Genomic DNA, 25,506 nt, shown 5'->3' on the forward strand with positions numbered 1-25,506 from the left:
CTCTTGAGTTGTGTCACCAACTACTTTAAGCATGGCAGACATTGGATATGAGAGCAATGAACCTCCACTTGTATGTGTCCCAGATAAACCGATTAAGTCCAAGGCCAGGTCAACACTTCCAAGTCTGCTTGCTATAGGTAAGATACACTACTTAATACCTACAATACATACAAGCCATACACCTACTATATTTGCATTAAAACATCAAAAAATGGCTTTAATAAATTGTATTTTTGGTGTATATTTTTTATCTACTGCTCTGAGTTGAAGCCCCACAGCTATCATCCGTAATCAAAAATGTTAATGGTTAACATAGGGTATGTCTGAAAATATCGGATCAGAGCCGATACAACTTGCCAAGTGGTAGAATTGGTACTCGCCTGATACTAGGGTTGATTAAGTGCTGATTTCAAACTAATTTAATGTGCATGATTTATCCATGATTTGTCACCTATAGTAGGTTCAGAACTGAGGGTATTAAAAGTTATTCACGCTAAAGTGAATTTTTAACCTAATAACCTGGGAAAAATTATCTTTAAACTTTTAATTTTATCCTTTTTGTTTGGTTGGGCATAGTAATGAGGTCATAGTTTTCTGGGTAGTAATTTTTTGTGTTTTTTTTTGGTATCAGATTAAAATGTCAGGTGTCGGACATCCCTAGTTATCACTTTGGTGTTTTTACAGGTAAATGTGCAGATGGAAAGCCATGCATTTTGTCCAAGTGCACAATACAAAGTCGCACCCAGTTTGGACCTCTCGATGCACCTTTGGCAATTGTAGACCAAGCAAAGAAATCTAAGTTTCTGATGAAATTTAAGGTGTGCAAATTGCATAATGACACTACAGATTTTTTACAAAAAAACATTTTGTTGAATATTGGATATATGATTGTTTGTAACTTTGCACAAATAGCACTATTTATTATGGAAATTTTATTTTATGTACATTTACTTCAACTTCCAAACTGACCAATTTTTCAACCTTATTCTTTTTTAGCCTTTGAATGATAGTACTGTTGCTGACAAATCTGCTGCACAAGAATTATATTATAACGTAAGTAATAAATATGTTATTTACAGTGTTTTTTATATTTTTTTATCTTCGTTTTTATTTCCGTTACACTTTAAGTACATATACCTTTTTATAGACGGCAGATGAAAATGTGTGCAACTGGATGTCACTGGTTAACCCTGCCACTGTTTTAGAGGAGCAAAGCTTAACATCCATCTCCAGGGATGGAAAAGTATTTTTTGTAACCACGAAAAAAATTGAGCCAAGGCAAGAGTTGAAAGTAAGTTTAATATATTAATGATCTTTTTTTTTATAATCTTTTTTTATTTAGCCGACCGGATTTAACAAGTGTAGAATTAAACTGTATTGGATGATCATGTACTGTGTTAGAAGCATATTGTCAACAAAGGAATAGCATACTGAAAATAAATCATTTTTAGGTGTGGTATTCGGCAGACTATGCTCGTTTCAATAATAAAGCCATTCTACCCGCACAACGCCAACCTTCGAATGACAGGTAATTTGTTTTATATTCTATAATTTGTCGTCACATGATGACTTTTGATGTTGATTTTTTTAGTGGTTGAAAATATTGTAAAGAACTTATTGCGCGTTAAACTAACTAAACGACCTCCTGGTTCTGCTCAACCCGCTAAACCAACATATTTTTTTTAAATTGTCGACTAGCAAAACTCAAATATATATTTATATGGTTTTCTGATCTGTATTTGTCTGGGACAGTGCGATTACAGTTAATACTCGCCGGACCCAGTTTGTGTCAAGCGAAAATTGGATTTGGGCACTAACTTAACTGTTTGTTTGCGAAATTTTACACGTACATTAAGTAACTCGATTCTTTAGCTTTACTTTAATGTTTAGCTTTAGTCTTCATTAACCGCAATTATATCAGTACAAAGGTTGAAAGCCACTGTTCTAACAGATAAACGCGCGTCGCGCAAACTCACAGTAACGTAGATCGTGTTGATTCATTCGAGCAGCCGAAGCAGGCGCCAGCGTAAGCTGAAGTCGGTCAAGTTCCACGCTTACTTCGATATCGAGGAGGAAGGGAACGGACCCGAGGTTCGCAGTGTCCCGCCCAAGAAACGTGGATGGCGCCGTGCCAACATCAAGCTCGTCAATGTATGTCCAGAGAACTCTTTATTTGTAATTTTCATGTTTCGTGGCTGCACTGCTTGATTATTTCCTGCTGGGCCGGGAGTGCTTTAATTTTTGTTCTCTTATTTACAACTTTATCAAACGTTGTTTAACTCCAAAACCATACCACCAATATATATCAATCGTAATAATTTAGATAAAACGAACTTTAAATATCAATTTCCACTTCTCATTTCCTATGATGGCGACTAGCTGACGACCATACATAGATGTTTTTATGTCTGCTGGCAGCACAGACATCGTACATTTTCAGCCCCAGAGTTTCGCTGTGCAACTGAGGTTTAGCTTATTGACGAGTAAAGGCGTCACTGGCACGCAAACGACATTATTTCACATATCATAAATGAATCATCCCAATTTATCTGTTTTATGACAAATTAGTAAAAATCAAAACAAAAATATCAAGGCGATGTTGGTTAGAAGACCTCACTGAATATCAATCCGTTGCATTTTGCCGTTCGTATTACTAAATTGTATATTTTGTCTGGGAATGTATATCGCGTCGGAGCCGATACGCGATGACGTGATGATATCGGTACTCTGATTCTAGGGTGGTATCGGTGCCGATCCGATACTTATCGGTGCCGTTCCGATACTAAATTAATATAAGTATTTTAGCCATGATTTTCCGCTGAAAGCAACGATTTCCACCTAAAAATGTAAACTTATCAACAATAGTAGGTTAACAAATAATGGTAATTAAACCTCTTAACGTTCAAGCAAACTTTGGCCAAATAGCCTTAGAAAACATAACTTAGAACGTTTCAATTTAATATATATTATTTGTATGGGCATTGAAAGGATGTGATATGCTATTGGATCGGATCGCGATACTCTTTTCCCAAAAATATCGGTTATCGAAATAAAATATGAAATATCGGACATCACTATTTCTGTCCCAAACAGGAACAGGCAGCAAGCTCCCAGCAAGCCGCAGCCACCGACGTATCCACGATCGCAAAACCCAACAACGCCAAGGTACTAATCTATAAAAAACATACTGTAAATGTTGCGTATACCATACATCAGGGCTATACTCAACTATTGTTTAACAAGGGTCTGGTTACAAAAGTTAAAAATTTGCCTAGGTCCGTTATAACTCCCATGGAATAATTTACAGTCATGCAAATTGTAATACGGTATAATTTACATATGTCATTCGCTTCAACTGAGAATTCTGTAATGTCCGTTACTATAAAAAGACAGACAAGGCACCGAAAAGGTCCGCATTCGGACCGCGGTCCGCCAGTTGAGTAGCTCTGCAATATACATAGAATGGCAACTTTGCTTTACAGTCTTCAAACAGCAAGGCTTTACCCTCGCAAAGCGACCTGACGCGAGATGCAAGGGGAACCACCAGTCCCGCAACCGCTCACACCTGTCCAACTTGCGGAAGGTCGTTTAAAAGGTAAACTGTTCGTGTGCTGATCGTTTTTCTCGGTTCGTCGGACTTAACCCCCTTTTATACATTTTTTGGTGTTCTGCCAAGCCACTACATGCCCAGATCCTGATAAGGTTGATAACACTGGGGGCCCATGTATAGAGATGCCTTGGCCTAAGGATAAATATATTTCAATATACGATTAATGATCACTAGGGCGAATATTTTTTGACCAAAAAAATTGAAATTTTGACACATTTTGACCTTGAAATTTATTTTTTTGACAAAATTTTGACCTATTAGAAATACATTGATTTAAACATCATATTGTTGTATGAAGTACTGCATTAGTGTCTTAGCCTCGTCAACCGCATTAGTTTGATGTTTGTCGAACTCAAATAAGTTATTTTTTCAGGTTTAAATGCAAAATTCATAAAAATGCTTAATTGAGGTTTTTGTCATTTCAGAAAGATAAACAGCGATAAAAATGCCAAAGAAAAACATGACGCTGGTTATTTTAGAAAAATGTTGTGCAAACAATTGAAATACAAGGTAAAAATAATTGCAGAAAATTTCCAATTACGACCGAGTATGTTATCCAAATAAGAAATAGGCTAATTGCAAATCACAAGTGAAAAAAAATGAAATACTGTTCAAAACCATTGGACAAATCAGGACTACACAACTATATAAAGCATAACCTAATGCGATAAACTAGACCTGAGTGGTTAATTCTGCCGGCTCGCGTGCACTGTAATATTGCTCTAATGAAGATTTAATACGGTTAACATTTCGTTAGACGTAATTAAAAACTAAATTGTTATGATAAAATGTTGAACGACAATTTCAAAAAGCTGACTATACGTTTTTGAATTTGTAAACGATTTATGTTCCTTTTTAGTAGATTTTGACTTGAAAAAATTTTGACCTAAAGTGTAAATTTTGACAAAATTTTGACTTTTTTTGACATGTCAAAAAATATTCGCCCTAATGATCACGTTTTTTTTATTTCTACATTGTTTTTTTGTTGTTAAAAATTTACGACCTTTACAGTAGGTTCTCTGCATTTCCATTAATCTTGTTACATGAGTTGCTACAGGTTTTATATTACTTTATGATAATGTTTCCTCATGATTCTTGAGTTGTTCATTGTGCGACTCTTTCGGGGTTCTTTACCATGCCCACTACATACGCTTGAGTGTTCATGTTCAGCCAAACTTGTCTCACTGGTTTATTAGTTCAACATTGCCGTATTTGTGATATTTTTCCGCAGGCGCTACAGCCTCAAGATCCACTGCGTAGTTCACTCGGAGGTGAGCAGCTTTCTCTGTCAAGCTTGCGGGAAGCGATTTAAACGCAAGGACAAGCTTAAGGAGCACTTAAAGAGGATGCACTCAGGGAAAAGAAGCGAGACGGGTTTGTCCCAAATAAATTACCGTTTTCTTCCATGGGGAAGGCTTACATAAATCATTTTAAAGAGCAATGAAAGGATTCACTTTGAAGTGAGATTTACACTTGTGACTTAAATTATGCAGCGACCGTACATCTTCTCACTGATCAATGTTGGCTCAGCTGCGAAGCAAGTCATGAACCAACTCTAGCTCTGTTTTCTACTGTATTTAATCACATACATACATACATATTTATATTATAAATTACTTACTTATTAAATAACTCGTTATCCAGCAACGATTCTTGCAGTAAAATGTGGGGATTTCAGTAAGAATTTATTTTTGTTAAGTCAAGTTTAAATTCCGCATGAGGTGAATTTTACACCTGATGCCTTCGGTTAGTACGACTTCAGAAGGGCTTGATCACATATAATACGCATTGTGTATATCAATGTTCCAGTAAGTATATGTTATTTGCCTTTTTCCAATGCTATTTTCTTGCTTTAGTAGTTGACAAACCAATAATAAAGAACATCACGACTACCAACAGGGAAGAACTCGCCTACAAATGCCGACATTGCAGTGCTGCCTTTAGGCGTCGTGGAATGCTGGTCAACCACCTGCTCAAGAAACACCCGGGCGTCACTTTCGATTCGGTAAATTGCAGACGGATAGCTCAATAGACACGGGTTACACGTTACAGGATCGCTTTGTAAAGCACGGGACTTTTTGTAGTCTTGTATTTTAGTGAAATTGGCAAATATAGAACAAACAAAAAAAACGATATACTTACCAGCATTTTCCAAAACAGTGATTTAAGATATTTAAACTGATTGTTTAGTAAAAGATTTGAGTCACTTTTGGGTTTGTGTTGTCCTATGCTTTGCATTTTATTCCGATACTGATACCAAAAATTGTGGACAAAAACTAGCGCGATGCGATAGCAAATGACGTCATATCTATGGTAAACCGAGTATAAAAATACCCAAATGTTCCGAGTTTTTCTTTACAGCATTTTTAGCCCAAATTTGCCTTGTTGTTAATAAGTTTAGTTACCTCCAGATGTTAAACTATACTATTTTGGGATTACTGTACCTTAAATGTAGAATAGTTAAGTTGGGTCGCAAATCTGGGCTTAAATTTCTTTAATAATTTGTTATCTGATTAGCAACGGTATAACCCTAGTATCGGACGAGTGGGGTATCGGCTCCGATCCGATATTGTCGGACATCCCTAGTTTGAGTATAAGGTTAACTTTTCGCTAAAAGAAATACAAAAAAATATTGGTAATTGCTTCGATAAAGTTTACTCTACTACTTTATTTTAATTTAAATAAACGGGAAATGTTTTACCCGATGGTTTACCCTACCACCTACTTTTAGTAAGAATTACAACCAACCCAAGAAAATTGATAAGTGAATTTAACTGCTAGTTCGTTTAAAAGTACAGACCGCTTGTTAAATATACTATACCGCCCAGTACGTTTTAAAACTACATTCCTGCATTGTAAATTGTTAACCTGCTAGCTAGATCAAAAAGTACATACCGCTTGGTTAAATCACATTGCTCTATCGCCCAGTCCATGCGGCACCCATCTATGTGCATTGTGCAGTGTTGTTGAGACTTAAGTCTCTGTTTTCAAATGACTTGACTCGACTTAAGTCTTTTGGGTATACTTACTTGACTTGACTTAAGTCATTCAGACGACTGAATTGACTTACACTCAGGTAATTTGCACAAATGACTTGACACATGTTAACGTGCCTAAATTGAATACTTTTTATTAAAATTGAGTTAACCGAACCAATTATAAAATGTAATAAATCTTAACTTCGTATTTCTAGAATGTTTTTGGTCAGAATGGAATTTGCTTACCATTTTAGAAAGTTTCTTGACATGCGTAACTATTGACTTGAACCTATGCTATTTGTAAAAATGACTTGACTGGGACTTCATTTTGAAATGACTGCTTTACAACACTGCCTGTAAGTGTATTTTCCTAAACCGCGTTCTCTCGTGATAGATACCAGAGCTTTCGGCTCCGCTCACCAAAAGAGCGCTGAGCTTCGTCTGTCCCTACTGCAGCAAGTGCTATGCGTCGGTCACCAAACGCACCCACCACGTCAAAAAGCACCACCCCGGCATGGCCCTACCGCCAGGCTTAAGGGGCCTGGCCAAGAAGGGTGTCGTCGGGTCGGCTGAATTGCCACCCACCATTAGTAAGTTTATACGTGATTTGTTGCTTAATTTTTAAAAGCTTTTAGTGCGTCTGACTTTGCCTGTTGTAAGTGGATATCCGACATTTTGTTTCTTATTTTATTTCGACAACGTTGCCAAAATTGTAGGTAAAAACTACTGCGGATCCGATCTGTTGCCCAATGACTCCATTTCCACGTTTAACAAAGTTAATTAAAAAAAAAAGAAACTTAGAAACAGATATTTTTTCCATATAATAAGCAAAAAATTACTTTAGCGCTCAGAAAGTTGTTTGGCTTTATTGTTACTATTTAATTTTTCAAAATAATCCACATTAAAGTAGAAAATAATCACTTGGATGACAGACCGTGGCCGAGAACACAAATTGATACCTGATCCGATACTTATTTTAACTGTTTGTGAAAAGTGTTAGTTATGGGCCTCCTACCAATGAAATTTCACTTCATTTTTGTTCTCTTTATCATCGAATTACTTTTGTGATTTGTTTAAACGTAGTAATTTTTGGCTTTGAACCACGTTTTTGTTGTTTGTGTGAAATTCTGATTTTTAATATTAATAAAATAAGTCTCCAATATTCCGCTATTTTATATATGCCCGAGGTCATCAAATCCTTTCTATTCATTTGAAGTGAAAATATATTTAGAAACTTTAAAGGATAAAGCGTCTCTACGTTTCTTCGACGAAGCGTTAAATATTCGGCCTTCGCAAGTCCAATGCACTTAACCACACGTTGCTTTCTTTCCAGGAGCAGTTGGCGAAATCGAAACGCAGCCGGTGGAATGCCCGTTCTGCGCATGTCAGTACTCCACCTGGAACAAGATGGCGCACCACGTCACCGTCAAGCATCCAGGACGTAAGCCGCCAAAACCGGTCAAGAACGCTGTCGGTGTAAGTGACGTTGGTGCGACTTTTACGTTGTTGTGCTGCGCTTCTCGCCTTGTTCAAGTTGCTGCAATATCACATGCGTTGACTTTCACCTGGCGTGCACATGTAGAGTTTAAGGGCTATTAAAAAAAAATAAAAAAATTACATATATTTATCACAAAAATATTTAAAAAATGTCACCCAATTTTGCAATAGGGCGATTCGGGCGTATTTGGTCGCTCAGGTTTTTTTACTGGTTAACAATGTTTTTTATTTGTTTTATAACTGAGAAAAATTGTCTTGCTTGATAAAAAAAATATATGAAAGTTTTTTTGTTAATATTGTTTGTTGGACAACTGTTGTTTTAACCATCTTTCCCAATATGAAGAATTTTTCCAAATATTAGTTGGGAAATCTTCGTCGTTTTAAACCTAAGTAAAAAAAATAATTTAGCTTTAGCTTGCAAGGATCACCAGTGTATGATGATGTGAACCCATAATTGACGTGACTAAGACCAACATTTTATTCCTCAGGAAAATATTGCGCCCAGCAACGAACTACAAACCGCAGATCTTCCCCGAAACAGCGCTCCCGAGGTTCAAAGGTTTCCAGGTAATTTCCTCTTTCGGCGCCAACAGAAAATACCTTAAAACGCAACAGGTCCAATTTTAGGCTGTATTAACTTTGACCATGTCCTTTTTGTTACAGGAACTGACCTCATGGCCGGCACGACGTTGCCTGACATGAGCCATTGTGTAGAGATGCAAAGGACCTTGTTCGATATCCCTTCCACATCGGCTCTGGCGCCAAGTGTAAGTTTGACGCCCGCAGCGCAATATGTTACTCGGTTTAAGTATAGCAGGTGGTGTGTTTTTTGCTCTGTATTTAATGCCTGGGCGGTGTTACAGTCCGATTGCGCACATGCGATCGATTTTTATGTCAATATTTACGATTTACCGTAAAAATGTGGAAAGTATGTTCTCCTTCAAAATGAACACTAGGATTCAACAAAGCAAACTTTTTTGTGTTATAATTTCTATCAGTTAGACTAGCCGATACCCGAGTCCGACGTGCACGTGCGCAGTAGCAATTTTTGAAACATGTAAGGCTGCAAGCTGTAAATTGTTAAGGCGAATACTGACTAGCTTATGGATGAATATTTTCCAAACATGTATTGGTGGTGGATTATATGACACACCTGTTGGTGAATTACTGAATAATTACCTTATTTTAGTTACGTTATGGGTGAAATACAGAGTGTAGGGTCGGAGCCGGACTTGGGTGTCGGGTGTCGGACTTTTGTTTATTTCTTTTATTAAGAAAAAGTAGCTAAGGTTTGTGGCTCTATTCTTCCCATTGGTCAAGAAAAAAACGGGAATTTCTGAGCAAAGTCAGTAGTGGTCTGAGTCCAGTTTTCTGACGCAGGTGCCGCCACGAAGGTAGGGCCCGAGTTGTAAACTGTGCAAGGCCGAAAGTAAATGTTATAAGCGCAAGGCCGAAAGTAAACGTTTAAAGGATTCCATAGGAAAAAGGCCAGGTTTCTAGTGAATCAGACTTAACTCCACAGGGAGCAAACTTTTTTTTCTCTTTTTTACAGATCGTTTTTCTCTTTTTTACAGATCGACCAAATTGCCGGCAACAGCGCCCTCGCGTGTTTTAACGATCCAAACCACCACTATGTGGCGCAGCAGGGCGCGACCGTTACTCGCCAGGTTGCGAACATGAGCCAATGTATGGTGAACTATAACCACGGCGAAAGCGCTGTTCAGCAGGTGGGCGTTGTTCTTTATGATACAATGTCTTCGTGTACGTATTCTGCTTAACTTAGCTTTCACGTAAGAGTGGTTAAAACTTGTCTATCCCACCCGATACTGAAGTCTTTATCGGTGTACAGGAATATATTAACAACACAGTCGCTTATACTTAAGTGGATATGTATCTTAATTTGAATAAATATAAATAGGTACAAAACAATGTTATTTAAACAAAAAGAACATCAGTGTAAGTTAAACATCATTGCCAAACACTAACAAGTAAATACTAACGAAGTAAGGACAACTACAATGTTGAGAAACCGTATGCTTTCTTACCTTTGACCGCAAGTAATGGACTGCTTACCAAATTAAATAAGTCATAAAACACTTACACTACGCAAAGTTAACAGTAATAATATTAGAATATTTCAACAATTAGCAGCGCAATTCGTTTTATGTTTAATTTAAATCAGCACGCATTATTATTACTTGCCATAATCGATTTTTTTTACCTGAATGTAACCCTAAATATGTCCTGTTGGTTTCGCCATAGAAAGCCGAGATGTTGGTGTGGTTTAAGGCATTCTATAGTCATGTGGTCTTTTGCTCACCGCTCAGTCTAGCTTAGCGGCAGGATTACCTGTCAACTTTTCCCTCAGATACGCCAACCGGTTGTCCTCGAAGAGTACGGTGTACCTGGCCACGCCGATATAACCGCCCAACAGCTTCCGCCGCCACAACCCCAGCAACATCATACTCAACCACAACAGCTTTCACAGCCACAACATCAGCCTCAGCAGCATTCACATCAGCAACAGCTCACCCATCTGCACCCTCGCGATCGCAACGTAAGTTTTACCTCTAACGGAAATAGTGACCCAACCTAAAACCTACAGTGTTTTTTGACAAAGCTATTGTGGTTACTCAAGAAGCTATATTGTCGCTACTCAAGTGCTTAGTGAAGTATTTTCGAGCATAAGGGCATTGACTGGTTTATTTTTTATTTTTCTCAGAATAACCGATTCTTTTAACACTATATAATATAGAAAATTGATTAAAAATATCTACACTTTCGAACATTCTGAAATTACAAACAAGACACCTGTTTTCAGTCTGCTTGTATACTTAAGCTCGTTTATTTTCCAGAAAGCCTACTTTCGTCCACGAAAACATCATTTGCTGCAAGCTAGCGTCGACTTCGACCGAAGCAAGTCATCCACAAGGTGCGCTATAGAGTCGTATGCCTAGTTTACCAGGTTCAATCCGTTATAGCGAAGGATAAAAATTGTATGTAACACATACAATAGGTCGCGACCTTGCCAAAAGAAACTTGCTTTTAGTTTAACCTTTGCCACTGTTATACAAATACAACCTGGCGAAGCTGATAATACCTTTGCTAACGATTTAGAGCTGATACATAATGCATTATTGGACAAATAAAATGTCATTCGATCCAATTTCAACCTCTAACTAGAACGTTGATTTTTTCGTTTTTCTTGCACACACAATCTGCGTAAATTAATTATTCACGTATTTTAGAAATATTTTTAGAAATAAATCGAGGAATCAGGTGGCACTGTATAAAGACCAATTGTATTTGATTCTCGACAAGCTTTCGCACAACCGTGCACAACAGGCTGTACTACACCCATCGTACCTTGAAGCGCAGGCCTCGTAGTATAATTGTTTTTGCGTCAGTAACACGCTTTTGCGAGCATGTGCCTGTGGATATGTTAGACGTCACCATCCTTATCGCCTTTTACGTGCATTTTAATTGTTTTCATTTATACTTTGACCTGATGAAGCACGGTTGTGCGAAAGCTTGTCGAGAATCAAATACAATTTGTCTTTATACAGTGCCACCTGATTTCTTTATTTAGAATTAGACAAATACGGCCATTTAGAAAGATTTTTAGAAATAATTCACTCTAAAAGGCGTTGTGTTCTCAAAGGCAGTGCAGCCATTTGGGAAAAGGTAATTGTTTTACTTAAAAGTTGGCCGAGACATCGGGTATAAACGTATAATGGCCTATGTTTTTGCACGACGACCCAAATACTAAGCATAAACATCACAGCTTAGCTTCGGCGAACCAATTCTCTTCAGTAAACTTTTTGGAAGGATAAAGTAAACAAACACAAATGAGAAATCATCGCATCAATAAATTCGAATTCAATGAATACGAGCCACCGCAATTTTCTCAATTTCAGAGAAACCTTAACCATGTGAGCCGCTGCAGTCGGCGACAGCAAAATCAAACGGCATGGAAAACACTACTGTAAATCATAACAAGCCAATCTATTCGACGTATTCCACAGTTGTCTGCAGCCGTCATACGAACACGGATCCCAAGTGGAACTCACACTGCCATCGCAGCCCCAGTACTGCCAACCACCCAGCACAGCCCACACCGACGATGACCAGTCGGCATTTCAGCATCCTGCCGCGGTGGGTTCGCTTTTTATAGTTGTTTAATTTAATTTTGTTATTTTAATTTTGTTATTTTTATTGAATCGGATCTATAGGGGTCTTTTTTTTCTTTAGCCTTGTCGGTATCATTCACCCTGAAAAAAAGGCGACTAATAAAGATAAACGGAACGTTGGATAATAAGTATAGTTTGCAGGGAAGCTCTTTTTTAATTATTTTTTTGTGTTTTTTGGATGAGAACTAAAGGCGTGTGTTTTTTATCCAGTTAGTCGAAACAGTGCTGTATACCGCAATTTGTATGTAAATTATGACGTCGAGTTTAATAAGAAAGTGACTTTTGGCGAAATAACCTAAAAATGTAAAAGTAATAACGCATTGGTTCCGTTGCAATAATTGTTTTGCTGTACTACAAAATACATTTTGCCAAGTTTGTATTAAACATTTTCGAGCGTATGCTAATAATGGCCTTATAGTTTGCATAATTCCTCGACCCAGGCGATTTAAAGAAATTGTATACTCGTGCCAAATCTGAGATTTCGTATTTTCAAATAATGTTGCACTTTGTTTTGCAACTCGTGTTCATAGAAAATTAGGAAACTTACTGCTTCTTGATAGTTGTACTCAACCCTGTCCACCTTGTGTTTAGCAAGCGTCCGCTGGGCACATGGACGATCCGCAAACGACACTACATCTCACGTGGCAATGGCAATTGTAACGTCTTCCGTCCTACTTATAAACGTGATCAAAACAGGTTGGTGTACCTCTCGAGAGTCTAGAGCAGGGGTCGGCAACCTACGGCCCCCCGGCCCGCCGATGTAATTCATCCGGCCCGCCGCCCCTTTGACAAATTAGACACGTCTATTGCACAAACTTTTTGTCCATTTTAACCACGTAATTGCGAAAAATTTTCGCGCTACGCGCGAATGTTGATTCTACGCCCGGTTTGTTTACGTTTTGATGCTGCCTTTTCAGCTAGATCAGCGATTCTTGTCCGTTGGAAGGCTGCCAAGTGCGTCGCGCAAAAACGGAAAACATATTAAAAAATATTGGACGTATATTTTTTAACATTTTTTTTATTTTTCATTTCGGCAATGTAATAAAAACTTGCAAGAAATTGAAAGAAATACCACTATACCCAAAAAAATCGCGCTTGCTTCGCTCGCCAGGTGCCGCCTTGACTTAAATCGATTAACAAACACTGAGCTAGATTAACTTTAGATGTTCTCGCGTTCCCTTAAAGGATTTTTGTTACACTTTTCGCTAGTAGTTTGGATGACGAACGACAACGTGCGAACTCGAATTTTAAACCAAACAAACTCTTTTTTTTACGCTTTGCGTCAACACTTTACTGCCTCTGTAAATGTAATTAAATACGTTTTTAAGTGCAAAAAATATCCGAGACCCGTCTGATTCACAGTTGTTTTAACATTTCAATCAAACAATTCTTAGTTATCATTTTGTGTGGCCCGCAAAGACCTTTCTGGGTTTGGTTTTGGCCCGCGACTAGAAAAAGGTTGCCGACCCCTGGTCTAGAGTCTACTCTAGACCATCAGCAAATAAAACCACTGTTTAAATGCCTACATGACTTGTTTATTTGACTGTCCCGCAATTTGCCCGATGTTCATAACTATAAGCATAGAAAATTATATAGGGTGTATTCGGGCGCCCGCCCTTTTTGGTGGGAATTTCCACGATTTTAATTTACAGTACAGAAAATTATATTTATTTGTATTTTTCTAGTTTGTATTCGCTTTTTGAACTTCGTTATAAACGCTTGCCATAGTATACAATCAGCAAACACTGTTTTATCTAAAACGTTTTTTAGCTTAAAATACAGAATTGGATTATATATTTATTTAAATACAGTCGCACTCTCGATTTTTCTATACCGGGTTTAATCTACAAGATTGCCACATTTATTCAAAACAATGGCTTTTTGGATGTAATTGTAAGGGTATGTAACCCATTTGGTTGTACAGAGAAGAAATATCCCTTTTAAAGGGAGCATGGTACGTCAACGGTTATTCGCTAACAGAAGAAGTGTTCGTGTTGTGTTTTCCATTGCAATATCACAAATCCAAAAAAATGAGCTTAAAAAAGCTGAACGTTATTGTATACGCGAAATTTGCGCTTCGCTCAACGTGTGGGTAGAAACTCGTCATTCGAATTGGTCGACCCCTTAAACCAAAAAAATCACTATTTGACTACAATTTCGATTGCCAGAACAGACGTTGTTCTACCACTGTCACGTTGCGTTAAACTACAAGAGCGGCGGAATGGGGCGCCGCCTAAAACGGGCGTCAATCAGCATAAAGCCGTCGGTCCTTCAAACCCTAATATCGACGTTTAAGACAGATAATTAGTAAAGACGGAAATAATAAACAGAGCATACGTCTTAGGTCGCCCGTCCTCCGAGGTTTGCATATTACATGAAGGGAGGGCCTCGTAAGGTCTCCTGGCAATGGCAGCAATAACCGTAAGCGAGTGATGGGCGATTTTCGGTCGTACGGTTCTTCAATTCTCGGTGGAGTCGAGTATTGTTTGTGATCTTGGTCGTGATTAGTTGCCACGAAAGCGCTTAACCCATTGGACGCTCGTTCGAGGCAAGTCCTGTTTGGGCTTCGACATAATGATTTGAGTTTACACGCAATGTTCGCCCTAAGTTGCACAGACCAATTGCACAGTACAATTTGCATCTCGCGCACTTAATTGCAAAATTCCATGTTTGAAACTAAAATCCGCATATTGTGATACAAATTCAGCAACAAACTCAGACAAACTGTTTGAACATTGAAAAAGCACATAAACCAGGAGAAGCTATGTAAAACAAATATATTCTTTGTTTTCTATTGGTAAAATTTCGTAATGATTACCATACTACAAGTTTGTCTTTTTAAGGCTTCTGCTAAATTCGCCTTTTAATTTCACACTCAAGCAAACCTTTGTTGGTTAAACCTGAGAGAAATAGTAGGCTAAACTGAAAAACATATTTTAGTCGGTTAGACTGATGACACAGTTATTTGTCAATCGCAGTAAACGTTTGTTTTATCCACACCAAGGCAGTTGCATAGGCCGAATTCGGGTATTGATTTGAACGTTCATTTTAATTTTCTTGATGTTTGGCATTCCACACTAGACATAATAAAGACCAATTTTGTTCTCGTTGTCTCACATAAAACTGTTTGTTTTTTCATGGCAATTCAATAATTTTCAATGCAAACCCGTCTGGCCAGTTTCGTTAAAGTTCTTACTTCTCACTGGAAAAAAAGTTTGCTTAATCCTTTATAAAAAAAATATGTGCTCTTAAAAGTTATAAAATTTGCCTTATTAAACTCGTTAAAAAATATTAATCCAATTTTTTGGGTTGTATTGAACACGTTGGAATCCCTCTTAAACAACATAAAATATGACTTTATTGTAGTAGTAGTGCACCCTTTATTGTCGTGTATCGGGAATTTATCAGCACTACTTTTTAGACCTACTGTTTGCCACAATCGCAAAAGTTCATATGTTTTCTAACATCCCAACTTCTATGTACGTGACTCATAAAAAGCTTAGAGGACTAGCGCTATGTTACATAGTCGTGTTCCTGCATGCTAAACCTCTGACAGAAGGACTGACTCACTAAGTTATCCGCTTTTTATCGCTTCGAATTGATTATGTGTAGCGACCTGTATTTGAATGCTGGGAGACAGAATCGATACCCTGTTCCTTGAGTGACATATCCCGTCGATTATGAGGCTGCTATTGAGTGCAATCGTAATCTTTTGTTTGCGCTATAGATCAGTAGCAACGCAACTTACATTCAACTTTGCATAATTAATGAATAAATATTCCACAAAACGTTAACATTAATGTGGCCGATTTAGTGTTGCCGATATGCTGTTATCATTTATTTCCTGCAACTGTCTCCTTTTTGAAAGCAGTTTTGCCCTTTTACCAGCCTTCGAGATTCAATATTTAGAAGTTTATTGTCTGTGGAAGATTCAGGGTTGCCGTCCACAAATACGCCTTTCACTATAGACGTGTACGAGTTAGACAATAAGATGAACAAAGTATAGGCTCGAAGTTAAGCAAAAATAAACAACAAAAATTATTAAACTCATTATTCAATAAAATGCTGTAAAAAAGCGGTGCACCGCAGTTATTATCAACGTCGGTACTTAAATTGGGCTTGAAAAAAAATAGCTTTAAGAACACGCTAAAAGTACATGGATTGTTATACCAAGAGTAACCGAAGTATGGCCCGCTTTAAACAAAACGACAATTTTATTAAGCTCACAATATAATTTGATAAAGATTTTTTCACGTTTTCTTCGATTTTAACAATTAGGTCAATTTGGGTTAATACAAAAATGAATTCGTTAGTCCTTACAGTAATGCTAATGCCCAACAAAGACACAACATTTCAGATATTATCGATGGAATGAAATAGAAAATATACCTTACGAAAGTCGCAATATGTTTAAAACTTTGCGTGAATTTTAATAACCTCCTCATAAGACTCGAAAGCTGGTCGAACAACCATTGCTTTAAAGCCATAAAACCAACGAAGACTCAATACAACGATGTAAAAGCGAACAGGGCAAGTGTAAATTTCCGTAAAAAAAAATATAGTGCTCGCCCGGCCCTCAACAACACGCTACACCAGTGATTCCCAAACAGTGTGCCGAGGCACATAGTCAAGTGTGCCGCGAAACTTTTTGTAAATTCAGAAACCAAATAGGCATACACGCAAACATTTTAGACTTAAATACGCACTAAAATGTTGAGACATTTACACATAGTTTGTCGTGTGATAAGGGCGATTGTAAAATAACTCTATTGTTGTTCTGTTAAAAGTCTGCGGCAAAAAGTTTAAGATTTTTGTTAGTGTGCCGCAAGCCAAAAAAGTTTGGGAACCACTGCGCTACACATTCAGTAAGCAAAAAGGGTCAGGATAAAGTCGATCCAAGATGCTCTTCTTGTTACTCCTCCTCTTCTTCTTCATGAGGAAGAGCCTGGACGGCCGCCATGGCCGCGAATCCGAGCAGGAGGCAGACGGTGTTGGCCATTTTGCTCTTGTCGTGTCTGTCTCCGAACTCGTGCGGCAGGATCTCGATGAAGATCACGTAGACGAAAGTTCCGGATGCAAACGCCTGGAAAATATTGCGGATTTTTGCACGTTTTTTTCTATATTTGCTTTTGATTTTAAGTTTTAGAAAAGTGCGGTCTTAAGTTATGCGGTTTAGGTTCAACAACTAGGTGAAGCCCAAAAAGGGACAAAGCAGTTTTAAATTACCCTTACAAGCTAACTTGATATTTAAAAACTTTTTCGCACATTTAAAAAGGAAATCCTAATGGCCACAGATTCGTACAATTTCGAACCAAAATGTAAGCTAAATCTTATCTGAAAACAGGCTTCTTTTAAGCTATAGTGTCATAACGACTTTACAGTTCGTTAAGTTTCCGCGATGTTTAACAAAGATGTACGAGCTTCATTGGGCAGCACAGTGCTACAAAGTACAAAAGCTGATTTGTTACCAACATATCGTCATTAAAACGTACCACTCGACTTGCAGTCTTATACAAAAAAGGTCTACTGCCGAAGAGGTGATAACTGTACAGTACGTTTAAATTCACCTAATTATAGTTTACCTGTAATACGGCCACCAGCTGTTCAACCAGCACACCCGCGTCCTGAATCGACGTGAGCCCAATACCAACAGCAATTCCGATCGGCGCCATTACTGAGAATATCATCATCGACGTCAACACAATGCGAACAGTCGCCCTGTAATTTTTTTAATTTAAATCATTTTTGTTGATTTAATCCAGGGGTCTCAAACTACAGCCCACCGGCCAAATCCGGCCAGCCGGTTTTATACTTTTATCCCGCGGCATATTTTCCTAATGATCCCAAAATACTTTCATTAACAGTTGATTTACGGAAAATTTTGTCGAATGTTAATATTGTTTTACTTTAAATGGATTACAGTAAACATTTTTAATGTATTATTTTAATAATAATCAAATCAAGTAAGTTTGAAACAAACTGTTATGTCCGACACGAGATATTTAATCGTTACCGTAATCCAGCCCTTTATGAAAAAAGTTTGGTGACCCATGATTAAATCAATCATCGTTGGTTAATCAAGACATTTCACAAAACTATGCGTCTCCTCGCATAATCTGCATGACAGCTTAACTTTGTAACGCTTATCAATATTATTTCGAATTGCAATAAAAATTGCATATAAATAAAAAAAATACACGACTCGGCCACCCAATACAACAGTTAAGCATTTGTTTGTTGCATATTGCTAATACCATTTGCTAATACGTAAACTCGTTTAGACTATTTTAAAAATATTCTCTTAATCTTTTAATTCGGCGATTTTATACAAACTCCACAAAGTATGGGGTTAGACAAAGAATTTGCATACTGATGCACGTATGGTGAAACGCGATGACGCGGACTGTCATTCTAAATCTTCCACAGACAATAAAATCCTAAATATAAATCTTTGAATTTCGCGTGAAAGTCCAGACTGACTGCCTTTAACAGCAGAATATTTCAGGATAAGTTTCGTTGGCAGCAATCATGAATAATTAGGCGAATTAAAAGTTGTTACATGTTGTATCAACTAGGCGCAACCTTTATTGTTTTAACTGTCAACCCATGGCCATATTTTCCTGCTCTGCGGTATGGCATAAAATTAAATGACAAAACCCCAACCCTTCAAACTTTTCTATCGATTTGTTTCATCTCGGTGAACCCCCGTTGTTTTTCACCACAGAACAAAACCTATACTCGATCGCACCGGTCTCGTATTTTCGCCAACCGACTGTTTATTGACTCTGAGGTCGGAAATCAATAGAAGTGATAACGTCGCTCAAGTGAGCGAACACGGGCAAAAGTATCGATTGCTGGCGCAAATGATGCCTTAATGGCGACTGATAAGGCCATTGATCCTGTATATGTCTTTGTGGGTTTGCCTTAATTGCCAAGATTGACTTTCGAAATACGAGCCCCAAAGTCGATAGGTGGCCGAAATACGGATGTATTTTTCCATAAGCATGTAAAACTTTGACCACAATCATTAGGAATTTAAAAAAATTGTTTTTTAGACTTCAAAAAGTGGTTGTGACATATTACTGTTTTTTACCAAAGTTAAGGATTTTTTTCTATAATAATGTACCAATTCGGAGCGATTGGAATCGTTTTTAAGCGAACGTTGTCTGATTATATTCCAAACAATTATTTTAGAATTTTAGTCACAGCGTTGGCAACGTTATTTAAAAAGATTTAAGGAAGCTGGTTAGCTAACACGCTATTTGTTAGTGTTGAATTTGAAACCAAAATTAGTTCGTTTTTGTAAAAAAGAAATAGTGAGTGCCCAAGTCTAATATAATTAATAAAAATTTAACCGATTTATATCGACTCCCATTTATATCGATTCTTTTGCATTTTTGCCAAAAAGCTATTTTGCAATAGCACTAAATGCAATGCTTTCTAAGCAATAACTGAATAGCTTCAGTTTAATAAATCATTTTAATAACGCATTGAGTTATTCTCATATCATTTTATTTGCTGCAAGGCGTCACGACTTGGAAAAAGTTTAATTAACGTTCCAATTAAAAAGTTAAAAATTTACGACAACGCTTTCGTTTTTTTTCTGGTAAACAGACCGATACTAATCGGACTTCAATGATTGAAGTTTACAAAGTCCATTTAAAAGATCCAAAGGCTTTCAAATTCTGCACTTCTAGACGTATGAAAGGTCTATAAAACGTTTGCTGCCGCGATTGTAATTAAAGTTGGCATTTTATTCGACATCAGCTTTACATTTCAATTTCGCATTTTTTTTTTTTTTTTCATTTTCAATTTTTTTTTTTTTTTTTTTTTTTTTTTTAAGTAATAAATATCGGCTTAGTTTTGCAAAAAAATAGTTCAAGTCGGTCTAACAATCGACTGTCTTTGACAAAAAGAGTCCTTAAGCTTGTCAATACTTTTAAAAGGTTCCATGACAAATCCGCAATTAGGACTGAAACACTTTCGGGAGTGAGGATTCTACCGCAGAAAATAATATATAAAAGAAAGATTCTTGTTTTCGTATCAAATGACGTTAAGACTGTTTGTAAAATGCCTATAGGCGAAATATATATTTCTGTGAAATTTTAAGAAATGATTTTATGTTTTGTACTTATGTGTACAAACAGTCTTAACGTCGTTAGAAAGCACCGAGTCCAGTTATACAATTAATCACCCGAAATTAAGGTCTTTAGTGAAAACTGCTCAAACCACAAAAAACTAATACACCTATATTTGCCCACTTGTTTTGTTTTTTTAAGTCAATAGTTTTGCTTGTTTTATTGAACTTCATAATATTTGTTTCTTTGTTGTATGTGACTAATTATCCAAAATAAAACTAAAAAAGAAGTAAGCGAAAAGACCAAAAGTTTTGACATTTTAGTAAATTTCATTCATTAGTAGGCCTACAGCATTATTTTACAGATACTTTATCCGAACGGACTTCGTTATTATTTGCCTCGTGATAAGATTACAGTTGTTTGTACATTTGAAACTACTAAAATTATTTCATTGTCCTGGAGTTGTTAAACAAAGTATAGGTTTCTCTCTTTAGATGGAAGATTTCAGTTCTGTAGCTATAATATTCTTTAAAATGCCTGCTTTTAAGCCAAAAGTACAAGCTCGCATGATATTGACTACTCTAGGAGTAATATTAAGATAAGATTCATAAAGGTACACCTTAATTCAAATAAATTCACTCACTTGTTTGTGACAAGGCTCATGCCGTAGCTGAAGGCGAGCGTCATCTTGTGTACAAGGACGGCCGCAACCAGAGTGCGCAGCGCCGCCTTCTTGTTCTGCAGTCCGATGGCCAGTCCCTCAAAGAGCGCGTGGGATGAAAGAGCAAGGAGGAGCACGAGCGCTCTCACGGAGGAGTGGGCTCCCGGATCATCATGTACGTGATCTCCGTGATGATGGTGGTGATGATGATGGTGTTCATCTTCGTCTCCGCCGTCGACTGTAAAGCTGGTCGCGCCGTCCACGATGGATACCTCGATTTCTTCGGTTTCGACCGACCGCTGCGCAACGCACATTTTCACGCCGCCGTTTGAATCGCGCTCGCCACCAGCGCCAGTTTCTTCGTCTCGTGCGGTGACTGAATGCTGAAGCGTGTTGTAGTTGTTGTTGTTGACTAGCTCCAGTGAGCCGAGCAACATCGACTGGTGATCGGTGCTGTACAGCGTCGCGTGCGCGTTCTCGACTGTGTTTTATAGAGAGGATTAGATTTGTTGTTTAATATATTTTTTGTGACTTTATTTAGCATTTACTCACATATACGTTTTACTATAATAAGGTTTAGTTTCCTGGCGAATGGCGATATAATGCCCATCCTTGCCATTACATTTTACCTTGCGTCGTTTTTAAATATCGGCATGGATTAGATTTCGTACTAAAGTTGTTCACAGGGTATTAAATATATTTTTCGATTTTATCCCTTGATGTATTTAAGCTCTGGACAGACTAATCCAATCAGTCGATCAATGATGCAAGCAATGCAGGCTAGAACGACAACCAGCCTGCGGTGAGCTTCGAACTCGGGACGGTCACTCTACCAACTGAGCTACACAGGCAGTATTGATGTTTGGAACTTGTTTAAAAAGTTTTGCTAAACATTAATAAGACAAAATACCTCTCCATACTATGCAACGACGGACATTTTCTTAAACAAATTCATTCAAGGCTGTTGCTACAAGGCTGAGCCCAAAGCTAGTTAATAATTGAAGTATAAGTACTGTTAAAACTTTTATTTTTTAAACTACGTAAGTTTGAATTCAAAACAAAATAAATCGAAACTGTTGCTATTCGGTTTTCTATAAAAAAAAAATGATCCTACTTGATTGACGATTGGTGCAATTAATAGATTTCTCCGAGTCAATCGAAAGTGTCCCGGCAAATTTCTATTTGTGCTAGGAATGGTAGCAAGTACTTTTTCATTACGTTATATTATTGGCAAAAAGTGCTACTTTCGGATCCCACGCTTTTATTTGTTTATGGAATTTAATAACGTTTACAGCAAAACAGGTTAAGGTGATGGTAATCCTTAATAAATTCAGATTTTTCTTTATTAGGAATCCTGCGGCTATAGGTTTCATTAACTTTGTCAGCTAGCCTAATTTGAACAAACCTAGCCAATTGTACTTGTAATTAATTTGTGGAACACCAGTAGGCACGTGCTAATCGCATTGTTTTACGGCTCTCATACAATATAACCATACAACACATATCCTGCTATATATACAGAATTGCTACAGTATTTTAAAAAGTTTGAATTAGTTTGCACATTGAAAAGTTATTGAAAACCCCTACATTTAAAAAAAAGTATAATTAAATTTATAAGCACGATAAAAAAATACTTATGTTTGTTTTAACCCCTATATGTTTGGTTTAAAGTCTTCGAATTGTTTTATGTGTAACCTAAATTACCTGTTAAAAACTTACGTCGTAAAAAATATTAGTTATCGTATTCACATTATTTATCCAAGCGATCGAATTTGAGGTCTTGGAAAAAACGTTTTTAAACTTATCCTAACAAATAGCCTACATACACATGCTTAAAATACTAAATTACGGACGACAATCCCTCCTTACTTGTGCGGCTCCCGAGCTCCGTCCTTCTCTTCTTTCCGCATCCGTGCCACATGATCACCAGCTGCTCGACCAGCATGACGAAGAAAAATCCGGTGGAGAGGATCAGCTCGGCGTAAGGGTAAGAAAGCTCGGGCCCGAACACCTCATTCACTTGCTCCTGCGCCTAGGAAACCGGTCAGAGTTTTATCCTTTACTTTGATTCAGTGCTACCCAAACTGTGTGTCGCGGCACGCTACTGTGCCTCGAGAGATTGTCAAGTGTGCCGCGAAACTTTTTGCAATTTAAAAAAAAGTTATTGATATTACCAATAAGCATACAAGCATTTACAAAAATACGCAACTATTACAAATCAATAATATTCAGACATTTACATATAGTTTGTTAAAGGCGATCTATAAAATTACTCTTTTGTTGTTCTGTTAAAAGTGTGCCACGAAATATCAAAGATTGTTTTAGTGTGCCGCAAGCTAAAAAGTTTGACAACCACTGCTTTAATTGTTGCACATTAATTTAATTGTTTGATTTGTGGAACATGAAAGGCAATACAAGAAAGAATAAATATCACATGAACACCAAAAAGACTTTCTTTCTTCGCGACAATAATTTCTTGTTTTGACTGCGATGCTAGACCTATAGAGCTATTTGCGCAAAATAACTAATCGTCATGCAAAAAAGTATGTTTTTTAATATAAGGTTTGGCGTTATTCCTCTTTTTCTTGTTACAGTAAATGGTAGTTACTGATATACGCAAATAAAAAATGGTCACTGTCCAAAGAACAATTTACATATCTCTCCCTATCGTAAGTTTTCCTTCATTTGAAATATAGAAAAAGGGTAACAAACAGCAGTGTCGTCTGTTGCCTAGCACGAAAGAGCACAAGAATAATTATAATCTTCTGGACGCTGAAATGTATTTTCTCTCATGTCTCTTATTAGCATCTGATTAAAACCCATGTGGTTTATGCCATCCAATATAAACAATTTTTGATATTTGACAGGTCTATAGATAGCACTGGTGTGAAACGTGGCGTGTTAATTTTTATGACTGTTCTGTAGGCTGCCTGAAAGTTTTCCAGGTCTGCATTGCAGCCGAAATCGATGCGCACTCTTTCAAATTTACCAATACTTTTGCGAAAATAAAGTCAATATAATTTACGAATGGCCCTAATTTATTTTTAAGAAGCTTTGACCCTATATTAAGAGTTCCCTGTTTCTAGATTTAATTTTTGAACTGATAAAGCTATTTTTTGAACTGCCAAAGCAAAAAGCAAAACCTGCTCCTCTTTAACCTGATTTTTTTGTTCTTGCTCTACCGAAAATATAGGCTTACGCCAAAGTTGTCGACAGCCCAGTTTAAATATAGTTTACAACTTTTTGATCGCAGACAACGTATAATATACCACATAATATTTATTCTAAGAGCTGATTAGACTACAACTGATAGCGGTAGACCTACTCGTACTCACCTCAGGCAGCATGTGCATAAAGAAGGTGGCAAAGAAGACGCCGGCAGCCACGCAGTTGAGGAAACTAACCAGCTTCTCACGAAAGCGGCTGCAACAAGAAAAAGACTTTAAGTCCTCGACACAGCAGTTTATCACTCAGAATTTTAGGTTTTGTCCTCTGTCACGAACAGGAATCGGTGATTTTATAAATTTTTTGGGCCTTTTATTACAATTATTTGTTGTTAAACAGTTGTGAAGTAAATTTCAAGCCCTCGAGCGCAATTAACTATTTCAATTTAAAAACGACGCAACAACATTTGTTTAAAACAACGTCGGATTGTTTTAGAGTTGAACGTCAAACATTTTTTGCTTTGACTTTAAAACATTTGAGGTAATATGTCTGTTTCGGCGCGCTTGAATTGTGACGAACTCTTCGGAAACCTTGCGTTCCTTATTAAAACGATGTCCTATACTGCTTTCACGCTACTTCAATCCTAACAATAATAAAACATACGCAGAAGATGGCCGCTTCGCTGTCTACCCGTCACCAACCGATGTCTACCTATCACCAACCGATATCGGCTGCGTCAAAGTCTAACAGCGATCATTATGACTAAATCGAGAATACTTTCGGTGTTTTTTTTTTAATCTAATTTTGACCAGGCTCCAGCTTGCAAAACTATGTCCACGAGCTTTATAACCCACAGTCGACACTTACACACGGCTTCGAAACGCTCATTCACAGAAATTTTCTGGCTCATACCTTGGTGAGAGGCATTTGTTGCGCAGGAGGAACGGCAGAAATCCTGCTCCGAATCCGAGAAAGAGCAACACCACAAGGAGCAGCGACTTCTCTGCGGTTAAATCCATGCCGGTGTGAGAGAATTTCCTGATTTCTTGGAGAACAAGTAACCGCGGCGCCGACGCATTTGTCTGACGACCTCGATCGCGTAAGTATCGCTATTTGAAACTGCAGGATGGCCGGTTCGAAATTCCCACGAGGGGCATTTTCCTTCTTCTTCCCGCATTAGCCGGTAAAGCGGTCTTTATTGGGAAAGAAGCGACCGAAACACAGGTTTTGTGTTCATTTGCGCGCACGGCAAGTTTTCGATTATGTTGCGCGCCCGGCTCAATCAATACGCGTCGGTCATCAGACGACGTCGGTAAAGCCATCGATC

At 37.6% G+C, this 25,506-nt stretch overlaps 2 protein-coding genes across 2 annotated transcripts; one reads left to right on the plus strand and one right to left on the minus strand.

The window, feature by feature from the left end:
- Nucleotides 1-31: 31 nt before the first annotated feature.
- LOC146169662 (uncharacterized) lies at nt 32-12,935 on the plus strand. Its single transcript, XM_083386798.1, has 19 exons — nt 32-137; nt 685-818; nt 997-1,053; nt 1,148-1,291; nt 1,452-1,528; nt 2,010-2,151; nt 3,094-3,165; nt 3,483-3,595; nt 4,842-4,984; nt 5,467-5,615; nt 6,983-7,178; nt 7,922-8,064; nt 8,574-8,652; nt 8,749-8,852; nt 9,660-9,812; nt 10,454-10,642; nt 10,941-11,017; nt 12,111-12,240; nt 12,867-12,935. The coding sequence occupies exons 1-19, from the start codon at nt 32-34 to the stop codon at nt 12,933-12,935; spliced, it is 2,277 nt and encodes a 758-aa protein (XP_083242924.1).
- Nucleotides 12,936-17,187: 4,252 nt separating this feature from the next.
- LOC146169663 (zinc transporter ZIP1-like) lies at nt 17,188-25,198 on the minus strand. The gene is made up of 6 exons (XM_083386808.1): nt 25,092-25,198; nt 24,350-24,437; nt 22,884-23,046; nt 20,997-21,495; nt 17,858-17,993; nt 17,188-17,358 (listed from the first exon to the last, which is right to left on the minus strand). Exons 1-6 carry the CDS (start codon nt 25,196-25,198, stop codon nt 17,188-17,190), a joined length of 1,164 nt encoding a protein of 387 aa, XP_083242934.1.
- Between the last annotated feature and the right edge of the window lie 308 nt (nt 25,199-25,506).

This window comes from Ascidiella aspersa, chromosome 1, assembly GCF_963924565.1.
Source record: "Ascidiella aspersa chromosome 1, kaAscAspe10.2, whole genome shotgun sequence".
In the NCBI taxonomy this organism is placed as follows: domain Eukaryota; kingdom Metazoa; phylum Chordata; class Ascidiacea; order Phlebobranchia; family Ascidiidae; genus Ascidiella; species Ascidiella aspersa.